Source organism: Phyllostomus discolor, chromosome 13 (genome assembly GCF_004126475.2).
Source record: "Phyllostomus discolor isolate MPI-MPIP mPhyDis1 chromosome 13, mPhyDis1.pri.v3, whole genome shotgun sequence".
Taxonomy (NCBI): Eukaryota; Metazoa; Chordata; class Mammalia; order Chiroptera; family Phyllostomidae; genus Phyllostomus; species Phyllostomus discolor.
In genome coordinates, this window is record NC_040915.2 from 40,930,874 (window position 1) to 40,944,553 (window position 13,680).

Here is a 13,680-nt window from a genome sequence, read left to right on the forward strand (position 1 = left end):
CTCCCGGGCGAGTTGTGGGAGGTTCGCCGTCCCCTGCGGCCCCCTCGCGGCACCACATCCCGCACACACCGCCGGGGGAGGGGAGCAAAGTTCCAGAGCTCCCGCCGGGGTCCCTTTTCTTTGTAGCACGGCGCAGCCGCACGGCTGCTGGTGGGGAGGAGCCCGCAGTGCAGGCGGCAGCTGCGTGCAGGCTCCTCTGGCTTGGACCCCGGCCCTCGTCGCCTGGAACCGGCTGAGTCTGATCTCGCAGAAGCATGGGGGGTGGGCGTTGGTGCTGGCGGCAGCCTGGTGAGCGGCACCTGCGGTTCTGAGGAACCAGTTTCTCCGGCACAGCCGGGACCAGGCCCATTTGTGTGCCGCGAGGTCGGCCTTTTCCACTGGACACACACACACGGGATTCCGCACGTGCTTATGGGTTGTTCCTGCGGCCGGGACAGGATCAAGCTGCAGGTGATAGGCTGCGCTTCCCCATTCTGGTTCCCCTCCAAATAGTCAGGTGAGGGCTGCTCTCTACGCTGATCCTGTGGGGGGCAGTGTGGACCCCCCAAGGTGTGGCCAGAGGTCCACACCCTCACTTCATTCCAGGGTTCAAGGTCCCCGACACTCAGGGGTCGAACGGTGGCCACAGCCAGTGGGCAGAGAGTCCCAGGAGTCTGATTACTCCACCCTCAGCCAGGCACTGGGAACTGGGGGGCGGCCGAGGACCCCCGTCTGCTCCGACAGGCCCTGGGAGCCTCGGTCCTTTTCCGTGAGGGGGCGCTGGGTGTCTGCCCATCCCCCACTCACAGCGCTGCTAGAGCCCCAGGAGGAAGTCAGGGAGATGCTGTGGAGAAGCACCCACATTTCAGGACCTCCTAGAGGGCCCTGGCGAGGACTTTGGCTCTGGGGAGACAAGGGTGGTCGCTCCAGGCCACCCTCAGCACCTGCACCTGGGCCCTGGGTCCCTGAACTCCGTGTGCCAGGTCCAGCATAGGACAGGTCTGCTAAGAAGGCTTGGGGACAAGAGCAGAGGCTGTGGTGGGCGTGTGCTCGGTAAGTCAGCCGGTTTGGAGGCCACATTAACCGAGATAACTGCTCGGAATGCGGGAGGTGGTTGTCCGTCAGGCGTTCTGGGCAAAGTGACACACAGGCACTTCAACAGTGAAAGAAAAGGGGACTTTGGCCTGGACTGGGGGGCCAGGAGGGCAGCCTGGGGCCCTCTGGTGCACTTCTCCCTTCCGGCACCTCCGGCCCACCACGTTGGCCCTCGTCTCTTCTGCAAGCCCCTGCCCTGGCTCCTGCCCAGCACAGGGGCTCCGCCCGCTGCCCCTGCCTGTCCTAAGGGGTCCCGCCCGAGCATAGTCCAAGCTGGTTGTCATGCGCACCCCGAGGGCTCGCAAGTCTGCGTGTGCCCGGCGGTGGCTTCGCTGCCTGCGTCAGGAACACAGTCGATGCCTCCGGTTCGTGGCTGCGCCCCAGCACCGTGCCCCAGCTCACAGCACCCGGCACGGCTCACGGGTGTTTGTTGAGTGAATGAACGAACACCCCCAAGTGTGCCCAGCAAAGGGAGGAAGGAGTTTGGAGAAAAAGGCGGCCTTTCTGCTGCCCTGGGGGAGACGGGGGGCCAAGGGCAGCAGCTCCGTGTGGGGGCAAGTGCCCGACCTGGTGCTGCCCACGGAGAGGGGCCCCCCGGGGAGGTGCAGACCCACCCAAGGCTGGTTTGCACTCACACACCTGCCCGCACTTCCCACCTTCTGCCCTGGCCTTGCACAGGCGGGCCCCTCCCCTCTCCAGCAGGGGTCAGGGCCGTCCTGGCTCCAGCTGCCCCCGGCTCCCGAGGAGGCCCCTTGCTTGAGCCAGCCTCTGCGAGCAGGGACACCCCACAGTGCCCAGGTGGCTCGGGAGAGGCGTCCCGGGCCCAGGTGCCGCCAGCCCGGGAAGGTGGCTCTGCACGGGAGCCGCTCGCCGGCGTCCCCGCTAACTCGGCTCCGCAGCGCCTCCCGACTCTGTTAATGGAACCTGGTGATCCGTAACCGCGAGTGGCAGCCGTCTGCTCGGGGTGATGGGGCGGCAATGCACACACCGGTGATCAATCAGCGGATTTGCAAGGGAGGCATAAAGTATTTAATTATAATTGCGCTGGCAAGTCGGCGTGGCCGCGGCGACATTTGAATAGGTCAGCGCCAGCCCTCACCCCGCTGTGTTGTTTGGTATTAAATGCCACTCACGGGAAGGGCTGGGAGCCCTTCCGAAGTCGCAGGGTACCACACGCTGGCAAATTGGAAATGTCCCTTCGCTCTTAAAACATGATTGATATCCTCTGCAAAACAAATGTTACACCTTGTAGTGCACCGGTCTCGCCGCTGGGGCCGCCCCCCAGCGCACAGGCAGCCCGGTGGGCTCCGCCCGGCAACGCGGGCGGACCGGCGAGCCGCACCGCTCCTCCCTCCCAGGCTGGGGCCCCCAGAGATCGTCTCTTCAGGGCAGAGGGTTTTCTGTTCTCAATCAGGCTTCCCTCGCCAACGGAACTCGGGCAAAGAGCAAGGACCGGAAAGATAAAATGCATGTTATATCTGCCCAGTTGAGAGCAGAAAAATGGACCTCCGGACACTCTAGACGCCGCTCACTTGTGAATAGCGCACCATCCAGACTGTTCCTGGCCTCGTTTCAGACACTGCCATTAGCACAACCGACAAAGGGAATAAATAGGAGGAACGCAGACGGACACACAGCGCACAGTCACAGCGTGCGCGCGCACGCCTGCCCGCGCACACGCCCGCATCCAGTCCGGCCCACGGCGCTGCCAGCCCTCCGCTGAGCGTGCGGACTGAGTGACAGCTCCCGGCGGGGTTCAGCGCCACCCGCGGCGGGCAGCACACTCCCAGCAGTCGGCAGCTGTCACTCGCCAGGCTGAGGCACCCCTTTCGTCCTGCTCTCGGGAGGGCAGTGTGAGGCAGAGGTTGTAGATGGCCAGCTGGGTCAGGCCGGGGGCGCAGGTGGGAGGGGCGTGGGCCATCGCCAGTGCGCACTCCCGTGAGGGCCAGGCAGGCACCGCATTTCTAAGGGCCGGCCTCCTCTTCTTCCCCAACGGTGGAAGGAGCGCGCGGAGTCTCTGTTTACAGGGCGAGGGAGGCAGCTCACGGGTCAGGGAAAGGTCATCTGAGTCAGAAATGCATCCGCCCGGCGTGGTCCTGTGCGTGCGCCGTCCGCCTGCCTCGCTGCACGCCCGGCCCGTTTTCCAGAGTCCGACAACGCAACTACGCATTCCCCGCGGAGAGAGCAGCCTCTTTGGGCTCCTGTTCACCCTTTACAAAGCCGGGCAGCCCGAGTCACCTCGTCAGTCAGACTGGGGGAATTCTTACTGAGGCTCCAGCACAGTCACAGATAGCAATGGATTCTGCAAAGACGGGCTCATGCAAAACGATAAGACTTCAAAAGTTTCACTGTGCATAACTGTGTTTTTAAAAAATGCCCATCTCTATATGGCAATTAAATAATTTACATTGACAAATGGAAGTGCCACCTCCGATGCTCGGAATCACGCACACCTCCCAAGGGGGTGGGGTTTGTCCCCGGCTGCTGTGGGTGTGACCAGGTGGGTGCACGGGACCTGCTTGGATAGGAGCTCACACACTCCCCTTAGAAGCATCGAGGTGAGCTTTGCCTCCACGTTGTCCCAAATTTGGGCCCTGTTTCTTCCTCCCTCCCACCCTTCCTTCTTCCTTCCCTCTTCCCTGTAGGAAAAAGTGCATGGACTTCCTGAACAACACGAGATGTATTTGTCATTTCCACGGACACAACCCCTAACAGCAGCACGGTCAGAACGGGTTGGGGGGGCAACAGCCATGGGTCGAGTGGCACCTGCCTTCCGCGTTGGCACTTCATGGCCACTTCCACCTGCGAGGAAGAGGCCCACCAGTGTCCCTAGCTGTCCCGGCACACACAGGCGGCTCCAGGGCGTGGCTGTCGGTGACAATGACCCTGTGCTCTCGGTCCCCGTGCAGGACTTCCCCGAAAACCCCCAGTGAGGCAGGCAGCCGGTGGGGTGTCCTGCACGGGCGCCCCGTCCTGAAAGGGCGAGCTGCCGCCGGCCACAGACCGGCTTCCCCTCCAGCCAGGCGGGTCCCAGACTGGGCGTGAGCTGCAGGTTTGTCCAGCGCTGCAAACCCAGCTTCTCGGGCGGACGCGAGGCTGGAATCGCCCAGGAGACCCCCGACCGTGTGGGTGCCGGCCCCTCAAGGAGCAGACAGCCTCGGCACCCCTCACATCGCCCAAAAGTGCAGGTTCACCTGCTGGGCCTCCTGCCCACTGGGCGGCAACCGGGGCCCAGGACAGGGGTCCGGGGAGGAGAGGATGTAGTCGATGCTGAACTTGATGTCCTTGTGCGGCTCCTTGCCCAGGGCGGCGGGGCTGGCGGGGGGCGGCGGCTCCTGGCGGAGGGCGGGGGACCCCGTGGCAATGGCCTGCTCCTGCGGACCAAGGGGACCCTGGGTGCACCCCCCTGTCGCCCCCTCACGCTTGGCTCCGCGCCGGCGCCGGCGCCGCCGGTAGTTGCCGTCTTCAAAGAGGTCCAGCAGCGACTCGCAGCCACCGGCGAACGTCCAGTAGTTGCCCTTCCCCTTCCCCTGGCCCTCGGTCCTCGGCACCTGAGCGAGCGACCGGCGAGGGGGGCTCAGCACTGGGCTGCGCCCACCCGCGAACGCCCCTCCCCCATCGGGGCTCACATGAGGCACAGGGGAGTCCCGGCCGGGGGCGGGTGGCCTTGCTCTCGGAGCAGCTGGGGGAAGCCCAGCTCGTTAGGACTGACCTTTCCCGTTCCTCCTCCTGCCACCCCCACCCCCGCCCCGGGGCAAGATGACTTGACCCAGGTGTCCCCAAGCCTGGGACGCTCGGGGGCGCTCGAGCTGGGGGGGGCGGGGCTCACTTTGATGAAGCAGCTGTTGAGGGACAGGTTGTGGCGGATGGAGTTCTGCCAGGCGCGCTGGTTGGCGCGGTAGTAGGGGAACCTGCGCATGATGAAGTCGTAGATGCCGGACAGGGTCACCCTGCCCGCGGGGCTCTGCTGAATGGCCATGGCGATCAGCGCGATGTAGCTGCGAACCGGGGTGCGTCAGGCGGGGGCGGAGCGGAGCGCCCAGAGCGAGCCCCGAGCGTCCCCCCTCCAGCCCTTCCCAGGCGCCCGGGACTCCTGCGCAGACCACCCGGCGCCTGGCGCGTGGGAGGGGAGAGCAGGGCCCAGGAGTTGTTCCGGGAGCGGCCCCTGGAGCCCCCTGCTCCTCCCCTCCTCCTGACCCCAGAGCCTCTGGCTCTCAGGTCGTCAGCGCCCTGCGCCCCCACCGCGCCCCCATCTGTCAACGTGCGCGGTCCCTTCTCGGAGCTCCGCCCGGGAGAGGGAAGCCCTTCCTCCTTCCGTCCCAGGCAGGTTCCCGCGCCCCGAGTGCCCCGCGGAGGGTGCCCTGACCCCGCGGTCACCTGTACGCCGGCCGCGTGAGCCGCTTTTCCTCGTCGGAGCTGCCCGCGGGGTAGTCGTCGGCGTCGTAGTTGAAGCAGTTATAGGGGTACTGCGAGCTGTCAAACATCCTGGCGCGCGGCGCTGCCGCCTCCACCGCGCTGTCCGCCGGCCACGGGGTCTGCACTGCGGGGCGCTCTCCTCCAGAGCTGGAACCTGGGCTTCTGGGGTCCCCGCCCGTGCCCACCCCGTTCTCTCGCATCCAATCCCGGCGCGGGGGAGGCCCCAGCCACCGTTAAAGAGGCGGAGGGGAGCGGAGCGGCGACCCGCTGACCGTGGGGAAGGGGGAGGAGGGTGGGGCGCTGGGTGGTCCCACAGGCCGGGCGCCGTTTGCTGCCTCCCCTCGCTGCTCAGCGCCCTCCCCAGAGCTCCCGGCGGGACCCCGAGGCGGAGGGGCTGGGTCCCTGAGCCAGAGCTGGGGGTCCCCCAGGGCTACCTGCACCGAGGGACTTCTCCCGGGCGCTGGCTGTCCCATGGGTCCTGGGTGCACCCGGAGACATGCAGGTCCTTCCCGCGCCCCTAGGTCCCCAGAGAGGACTTTCCGGCTGGTGGCTCCCTCCCCTGCCATTCTCCCCCCCCCCCCCCCGCCACCCCCCCCCCCCGCCTCTTCCCCTCTCTCTGCCCCGGAGAGCAGAGGCGGCCAGCTGGGGTGGGGTGGCCATCTATCCGGGGTGTCGCTGCCTGGATCGGAGCCCGTCCAGCCGCCACGGTCAGCACTTCTCTGGCTCCCTGTGTCCACACAGCTCTGAGTCTCACTGCACACGGGTGCGCCTCCTCCCGGGCCCTTGGGCCAGCTCTGAGCCCGGGCCAGGTCAGCACTGAAACCGAGCGCCGTGTGCCCGGGCAGCAGAGCTGTTGCCACTCCTCTGCCCCCGAGGGCTGACGCTCCTGCTCCCCGTGAGAGCGGAAGAGAAGACCAGGGAGTCCAGGGAATATCAGGAAAAAGAAGTGAGGTGGGCCGTGGGGGGGGGGGGGGGGCGGGGCTTTGTTTCCCTGTGGAGATGCCACCCCAAGGAATTTCCACGAATAATCTGCAGAATTCTGCCCGTGGCCCATGTCTGTGCATCCGCCTGGTGCTGGAAGGCCGGACAGTGTCCTCCAGAAAACTCTCCCTTCGAGCAGCGCCCTGACCTCTGGAGCGGCCCGTGCTCTGTCCAGCCAGCAGGCCCAGGGGTGCCAGTGCCGCCTGAGGCCCCGTGAGGAAGGGCGGGCCGGCCTGCCCCGGCGGGCGTGCAGCGGTCTGCTGGAAACTCCGAGGTGGCCGTGCCATCGCCAGTCCCGCTGTGGCGTCGTGGCCGCCCGGCTTTGGCCAGCAGTCTGAGACCCACTCGGCTCCAACGCCCTCCGGGGCCCCCTGCTGTCACCGCAGCCAGGTGGTCGCAGTCAGGGGACCCAGGGAAGCATTGTGGGGTGCAGGGGTGTAACGGGGTGTAGCCCCTCTCAAAAACTGAACATGCTGCAACCACCGCGTGACCCAGCAGCTGCACCCCGGGGCAGTTTTCTGGAGGACGTCACAGAGCACCTGTGTGCAGCCTTCATAGCAGCTTTATCTGCGACACCCCCGTGTGGGCGTCGGCCCAGACGACCTGCCACAGGGAAGCGGTGGGACAGGCTGTGGTGCGTCCAGGCCGCGGGACACCACCCGGCAATGCGAAGGACCAGCTGCGGAGAGCGGGGCACTGGGTGGCTGTCCGACTGGTGAACCGCGCTGGTCTCAAAGGGTTGCATACATGTGGTGCCAAGTAAATGACCTTCCTGAAATGACAAAATGACCACACGGAGAGCAGGCTCGTGGCTGCCAGGGGTTGGAGGAGGTGGGGGCCGCCGGAGGGATGTGGTCCTGGCTGCAGCAGGTGCCCCGAGGGGCTCTGAAAGGTCCGTGTCTTGAGAGCATCGATGTCCTGGTCCCGGTCCCGGTCCCAGTCCCGGTCCTGGTCCCGGTCCGCACTAGGGTTCCCATGATGTTGTCGCTGCAGAAGCTGGGGACAGGGTGCATGGGACCTCTGGGCTTTATTTCTTACAACTGCGTGGAATCTGCAAAGACCCCAAAATGAAGACTTTAATTAAAAGCCTGGAAGGGCTCTGGAGGCCCCCAGAACCCTTTGTGCTGTGGTTACGGGAGCTGCATCCCAAAGCCGCCGACGCCACGGGGACGCACTGACTGGACGGGGTGGCTTGGGTGCTGAGTCACCCATCAGCGCCGCAGGGACGAGCCCCCTCCCCGGCCCTCCCCCACCCCGTGGGGCTTGCTCTGCTGAACCGTGGTGCCCAACCCGACTTGCCCGCCAGCCCCCATCCCCTCCTCCCTCTTCCTCCCTCCAGGAGGCCCGGTCCTGGGCTTGTCCTCCTGGGGGCCCCACGGGCAGGCAGAAGCCGAGCGAGGGGGACGAGGGGGCAGGGGCCTGGCGGAGCTCCCAGCCCGTCCCCCGTCCCAGCCTGCGTGGTCAGTGACCCCGTGCTGTGGATTAAACGCTCAGCCCTGTGGGAGGTGGAGCCACTCCAGCCTCCGGGGCTGACCCAGACCCCGCCGGGAGGGGAGTCTGTCCTCCCTGCCCGGCACAGCCCTCTGTCTGCGGGACCGCACACTCCGGGGCCCCTGCATCCGAGTGTGCAGACTGTCTTCCCTCGGCGAGGGTGCACTCTGGCCCCCCGGGGACAGGGGACAGGGGTCAGGGGTCTGGGGTCTGGGCCTGCAGCTGGCGGCCCTCCAGCCCGGGTTTGACACCTGCCCTGACTCAACAGCACGTGCTACCCAAACCCAGGGCCGATGGAGAACCCTGAGCCAAAATGGCGTGCCGCGGAGGCGGAGCCTCCCTCTGGCTGCAGTCTGCCCTGCTTTGTTCTGGTGGGAACAGCCCCAAGCCCCACGAGGCGCTTCGTGACCCCGCCCCCCACACACCGCGGGCGCAATCCAGCTCCCAGTGGGAAGGCGGCGGACTCGTCCCAGGAGGCGGTTCTGCTGGCGCCTGTTTGGGGGTGCAGGCGGCTCGTCCCCCAGCTTCTGCAGGGCCTGACCTGTCGCCCATCCCGGCGGATCCCTGGGACCCCCTCGTCGTACCTGCACCCGGGGCCTGGGCGTCTTCTGGGTCACCTGCCGGCTGCTTCCAAACCCACCCACACGGAAACACGGTTCATCTGCGGCCAGCAACGACAGGAGCCGCCACAGAGGACGGTCGCAGAACGACCCGCTGAGTGAACCCGCCGCCGGCCTCTCTCTCGGGAAGCCGAAGCCAAGCCCTGGGGCCCCTCCGGCGTGAAAGTGCTCCCGCTCATCCGGCACGTTCTCTGAGGGTCGCTGGGGCCGGCGCGGCTCAGGGTTCTCCACGTGCACGAACTCACTCGACCGCCAACAGCCGCCGGTGAGCGGCACACAGCTCGTACCTGGCAGAGGCGGGGTGTCACGCAGACCTCGGCCCCCCTTAACAAAGACCTGGAAGAAGCCGCCCTGACGTGGTAGCTCGGGTGACCTCTGGGGAGAGAACAGCCTCGGAGCTTTAATTTTTATGAGGACGGTGTACCTCTCGTGAAACAAAATGATGTGCGAATCCACACTGATTTCTGGAAAGTCGTCGATTGCTGGGTAACCCACCGCCACAGGCTTCGTGGTGTAACCTACTGCGTGCTCACCAGCACGCAGCTCTGCGGTGAGCAGCCAGGCACCGCACACAGAGCGAGGGCACCCTCGGCGGCAAGGCCAGAGCTGAGGGGGCAAGGCAAGAAACCCCACTGCCCGGAAACGCCACCCCAGGCAGTGCATCTGAGCCTGGCTTACCTGCAGCCCATGGCCAGGGGGAGGCTGGAGACCCCGGGAGGCAGAATTGGGGGGCTGGCCCAGCAGCTCTTCTCACGGCCCCCTCTGGATGTGCAGGACGCCCCCCCCCCCACCATGGTGGAGAAATAGCCAAACCGTTCACTTGTTTAATTGAATAGAAAGCCAAGGCTGATGGGTTAGAAAATCTTTCTAATGAATTTCGGTTTCTTTGAGTCCTGAAACGATTACTTCTTTTTATTTTTTTTAAGATTTAATTTATTTTTAGAGAGGGGGAAGGGAGAAAGGGAGAGAAACATCCATGTGTGGTTGCCTCTTGCGCCCCCTACTGGGGACCCTGACAGCAACCTAGGCATGTGCCCTGACTGGGAATTGAACTGGCAACCCCTTGGTTCATAGTCCAGTGCTCAATCCACACCAGCCAGGGCTTACTCCTAAAAAATAATTTATTAATTAATTTGGAGCCTGGCAGTGGAAAGCCTTCTCTAATCTTTAGCCACACGTTTCCTTAAAACACCACCAATAATGGCAGGCAGTAATGTCCCACGGTGTTTTCACAAATACCAGCTTCTCGGACGATCTCACGAGTGAGGTGCTGCCCTCGGCACCAGGGCCGCTGGAAGTCCAAGTTCAGAGCCACGAATCGGTACTGCCGATGGATGTCACACAAGACTCCCAACACCAGAGCGGAGATGGGCGGGGCCTGGGACCTCGGATCCCGGCTCTGACGGTGACGCGCCACTGCTGGTGGGAGCCTGCGGTCTCCCAGCGCAGCCAGGGCACACGTGCGTGGCTCACAGGGGTGTGAGTGCCAGGAGGAGGGACCTCAGGGCTCTGCCTGGGGGCTGCAGCCCCACAGGGGAGGCACGCCCTCGGCTCCAGCAGCGTGGGGCACGGAGCACAGGGAGGGTCAGAAGTGCCCACACCAGGACGCAGAAGGAGAGCTGGGTGTGGCGGGGGGCCCGTGCCAGGGCCCAGTGCTGATGGGGGCCAGGTTGGAGGGGGTGGGGGCGTGGAACCTGCCACGCTCAGCGGTGAGAGACAAGCAGCAGAGGTCCGCAGGGCCAGCTGTGCAGACCTGCTCCCCAGCCACGTGCAGAGAGGACCTGGGGTGTGGGGGGCTGTGCGGCAGGTGCAGGGGTGTGCACCTGGCTCCAGCCTCGTGGGGAAGCCACATTGGCTACGTTGTTCCAGAAAGGCACAGCCCGGACCGGGCGGGACGGCCTGAGAGAGGACCTGCAAAGGCGAGGACCAGACAAGCCCTCTCCCAGGGGGATGTGGGAGCAGCACTCAGAACCGGGATCAGCGCTGTGCCACTGGCCTGGAGCGGGGGGCTCTGGGCTGGAGGCTGTGCTTCTGGAAGCTTCTGGAGGCCCCGAGTGCTTCCGTGGCTTCCATCAACTTGCAGATGAATTCCAAACTTCTGGTTGAAGGGCGAGTCTGTAGATGTTCACTGCTGTGCCAGATCCTGGCAGGACGGTGGAGGGTGGGATGCCTGGGGCTTCCGGTCCAGCCTGGGCCGGCCGCAGGAGCCAGACGCTGACAAGACAGGCTGGCCTGCTCGGGGCTCGGACGGCTGGCAGGGGCCTGCCTGGCTGGGGCCCCACCTGCCCGGCAGCAGGGGTCTCTGTGTCACTCGGACTCGGGCTTCCTTCCTGGCAGCTGAGCCTCAGGAGCAGGGGGACCCCCACCAGCACTGGTTCTCTGCCCTGCAGTTCTCAGGCTGTCCTCCAGATGGCGCAGTGGGACTGCGCATGGCCATGTCCCTCCAGCCAAGGGCGAGGGGCTTGTGGGGACCTCCCACCAGTGCAGTTGGAGAAGACACTGGTGTGCACCCCTCACCGCCTGACCGGGCTCTGGGCCGTCAGCCCCAAGGGCTCCGCCCCCCTGCTTCCTCTCCCCACTTACCCCATGAAAGCCTCGAGGCCAGGGGCGATTGCCCTCCTCCAGTCGGGGCGGGCCCTGTGCCCAGCTCCCAGAAGGCCCGGGCCCCAGGCCGGCGGCCCTCCTGGCCCACAAACCCCTTCCTCACAGACACCACCTCCGAGTAGGGTGAGCAAGGCCCCTTGCGGCCCCCGGCACACACAGGGGGGCTTTGTGCTTCTGCTGCACGGACAGGTCTGAGGTCTGCCTTCCCCCACCACGAACCAGGCCCCCGCCCCTGTCCCGCTGCCCACAGCAAAGGCCACTGGGCCCCTTTGGGTGGGGGCTGTGACCCATGGTGACTGGGCAGGGGTGGGGGGACAGGCTGAGGTGAGTGCACTTGGGGGCCAGTGTGGGGGCCCAGCGGTGCCCCTGTCCACAAGGCGCTGTCCCCTTCAGGCCACGGCGGGTGGCCCTGGTCCTCGTCCGTGTCAGACCTCTGGGCGGGCGCCGGGGGTGGAGTGCGTCCCCGAGCCCACGGTGGGCCCCGTGCACACCTCCAGGTACCTGCCCACTCACTCGCTCCGACCCCAGGAGTGGCTCCTGCCCTCAGACCCACCCCCCCCCCCGCCCCGTCTGCTGGCCTCTTGCTCCTCCCAAGTGAGGTCCCAGGCCGTCCAGGGAGGGGATTGGTCTTGATTTTTCTCCGTTTTATTTATTTTTTAAATAGTGTTTGGATTCTCGCCCATGATTTCTCCTGGACCCTCTGGCAAATGCTGCCCCAGCTGCTGACAAGGCAGGCGGCTCAGCTCTGGGGGAGGCGGACGTTTGCCGGTCGGGGTGGGGTGGAAAGCCATTTTCTTCCTGTCGGTCGACTCCCTCAGCCCTGGGCCCACACACCCTCCCCCGTCTCCGCCCCACACCGATCCGTGGGCCAGAGGATGGGCGCACCGGGTGCTTGGGCGGGACCCCGGCGATCCAGCCGTCAGGCACACGTGGGCCCCAAACGCCACTCTCTTCTCCCAGAACTCAGGAAGCCCGCCCACCTGCCAGAGCCTGGGTCAGACGTCATAAACCGGCAGGACGGGGCAGGGTCCCGGCGGCAGAGCCCTCTCGGGGGCGCGGCCCCAAGGCAGCAGGGAGGGTGCCCAGGAAGCTGTGGGCCCCCGCACCAGGTGGCCGGGCGTCACACCCCACGGCTGAGACTGGCGGACGGGGTGCCCATGCAGAGGCCGCGAGGCCACAAGCATGTGGGGCAGGAGTTGGGGTGGGGACAGGCGTCTGGGGGCCGCCCCAGTGTCACGTCCGAGGCCTGGCACTCAGCTCAGCTGTGTGGGTGAGCCGGCCGGACTTGAGCTTGGCCCCAGGCGTCCGGGGGCCCGGGGCCCAGGCTCTGCCATTCCCGGAGCCCAAACTGACCTTTGCACAGAGAGAGCTCACCCTCCCGAGCCTCAGTTTCCCCATCTGCGAGGTGAGGGAAACATTGACTTCTCAGCTCAGCTCTGGGGACCAAGGACACTGGACAGGGACGGGGCCATGCCAGGGCCAGGACACGCCCAGTGAGAGGCCGGGAGGCTGATCTCCAGACTTGGCTCCGGGGTCCCTCAAGCTCTGCGAGCACTGAGGCTCATGCCACCCCTCGGGCCGGGCGTCACGGTGCCCCGTGCGTGCTCTCAGGAGACGGACGCTCTGGCGGCTTGGAAAGAGCCTGGACCTTCCCAGAAAGGGCTCACCGAGGCTGCCTCATGGCCCATGGCCAGCAGGCGAGGGGAGCCTTTGGTTGGGGGGCTGGATTCTTAGGCTCTCCTTCCTGCAGCCACCGCTGTCCCGGCTCCCCTGGGTGACCACGGTGCGCCCACCCGGTGCTGCCCTTGGGGGCCGGCCTGCGCGAGGGGCAGTCTCCACCTGCCTCTCAGAGCTGCTCCCTCAGGAGTGGGGCGGGTGGTGCCCCGCCCTGCCCTGCGCGCTCTCCCCCCAGAGAGCTCGGTGTTGCTCCAGGCCCCTCCTTCCAGCCCCAGGTGCCTGGCCAGCGTGGACACTGCGAGAGCTGGGGCCTCGGCCGTGCCCATCGCCAGCGCTCGCTCACCTGGGGGCAGGCGGGATGGGCCCCACGGAGGCCCCAACATGCACTGGCTGTCTCTTTATTGCACTTCCGTCACATTGCAGACTAATCGGAGAAGGGCACCGGGGTGCCTGGAGGCCCGTGTGACGCGCCATCGCTGAGTCTCCAGAGCAGGGTCAGAAGGTGAGCTTCGGCCTCGGCTGCCACCCGGGAGGGTCCCAGGTACTCGTGGGAGGTGCTGAGAGACGGAGTAACTGGCCGTTTTTGCCACTTTAAAACATACGCTTGTCTGTCCACGCATGTCCGTGCCGGCCGCCAGGGCCGTGGTCTCGGAGGGGGCCCTCCAAGTGCGGCAGGGAGGGCGGGGAAAGAGCTTTTATTCTCAGTTCGGCCAGGAGCCTGCGGGCCCTTCGCGGGGAACGTGGCCCAGGAGGAGGCCCCCTCTGTGTGGACCCGGGGTCTGTGCAGACACCTCTATCCACACACGTGTGATCTGTA

The 13,680-nt window shown here is 66.0% G+C and overlaps 1 protein-coding gene across 1 annotated transcript; it reads right to left on the reverse strand.

Annotated features, from left to right (window-relative positions):
* Positions 1–3,840: 3,840 nt before the first annotated feature.
* FOXL3 (forkhead box L3) lies at positions 3,841–5,785 on the reverse strand. The gene is made up of 3 exons (XM_028528909.2): positions 5,452–5,785; positions 4,904–5,072; positions 3,841–4,625 (listed from the first exon to the last, which is right to left on the reverse strand). The coding sequence occupies exons 1-3, from the start codon at positions 5,688–5,690 to the stop codon at positions 4,242–4,244; spliced, it is 792 nt and encodes a 263-aa protein (XP_028384710.2). The 5' UTR covers positions 5,691–5,785; the 3' UTR covers positions 3,841–4,241.
* Positions 5,786–13,680: the final 7,895 nt, after the last annotated feature.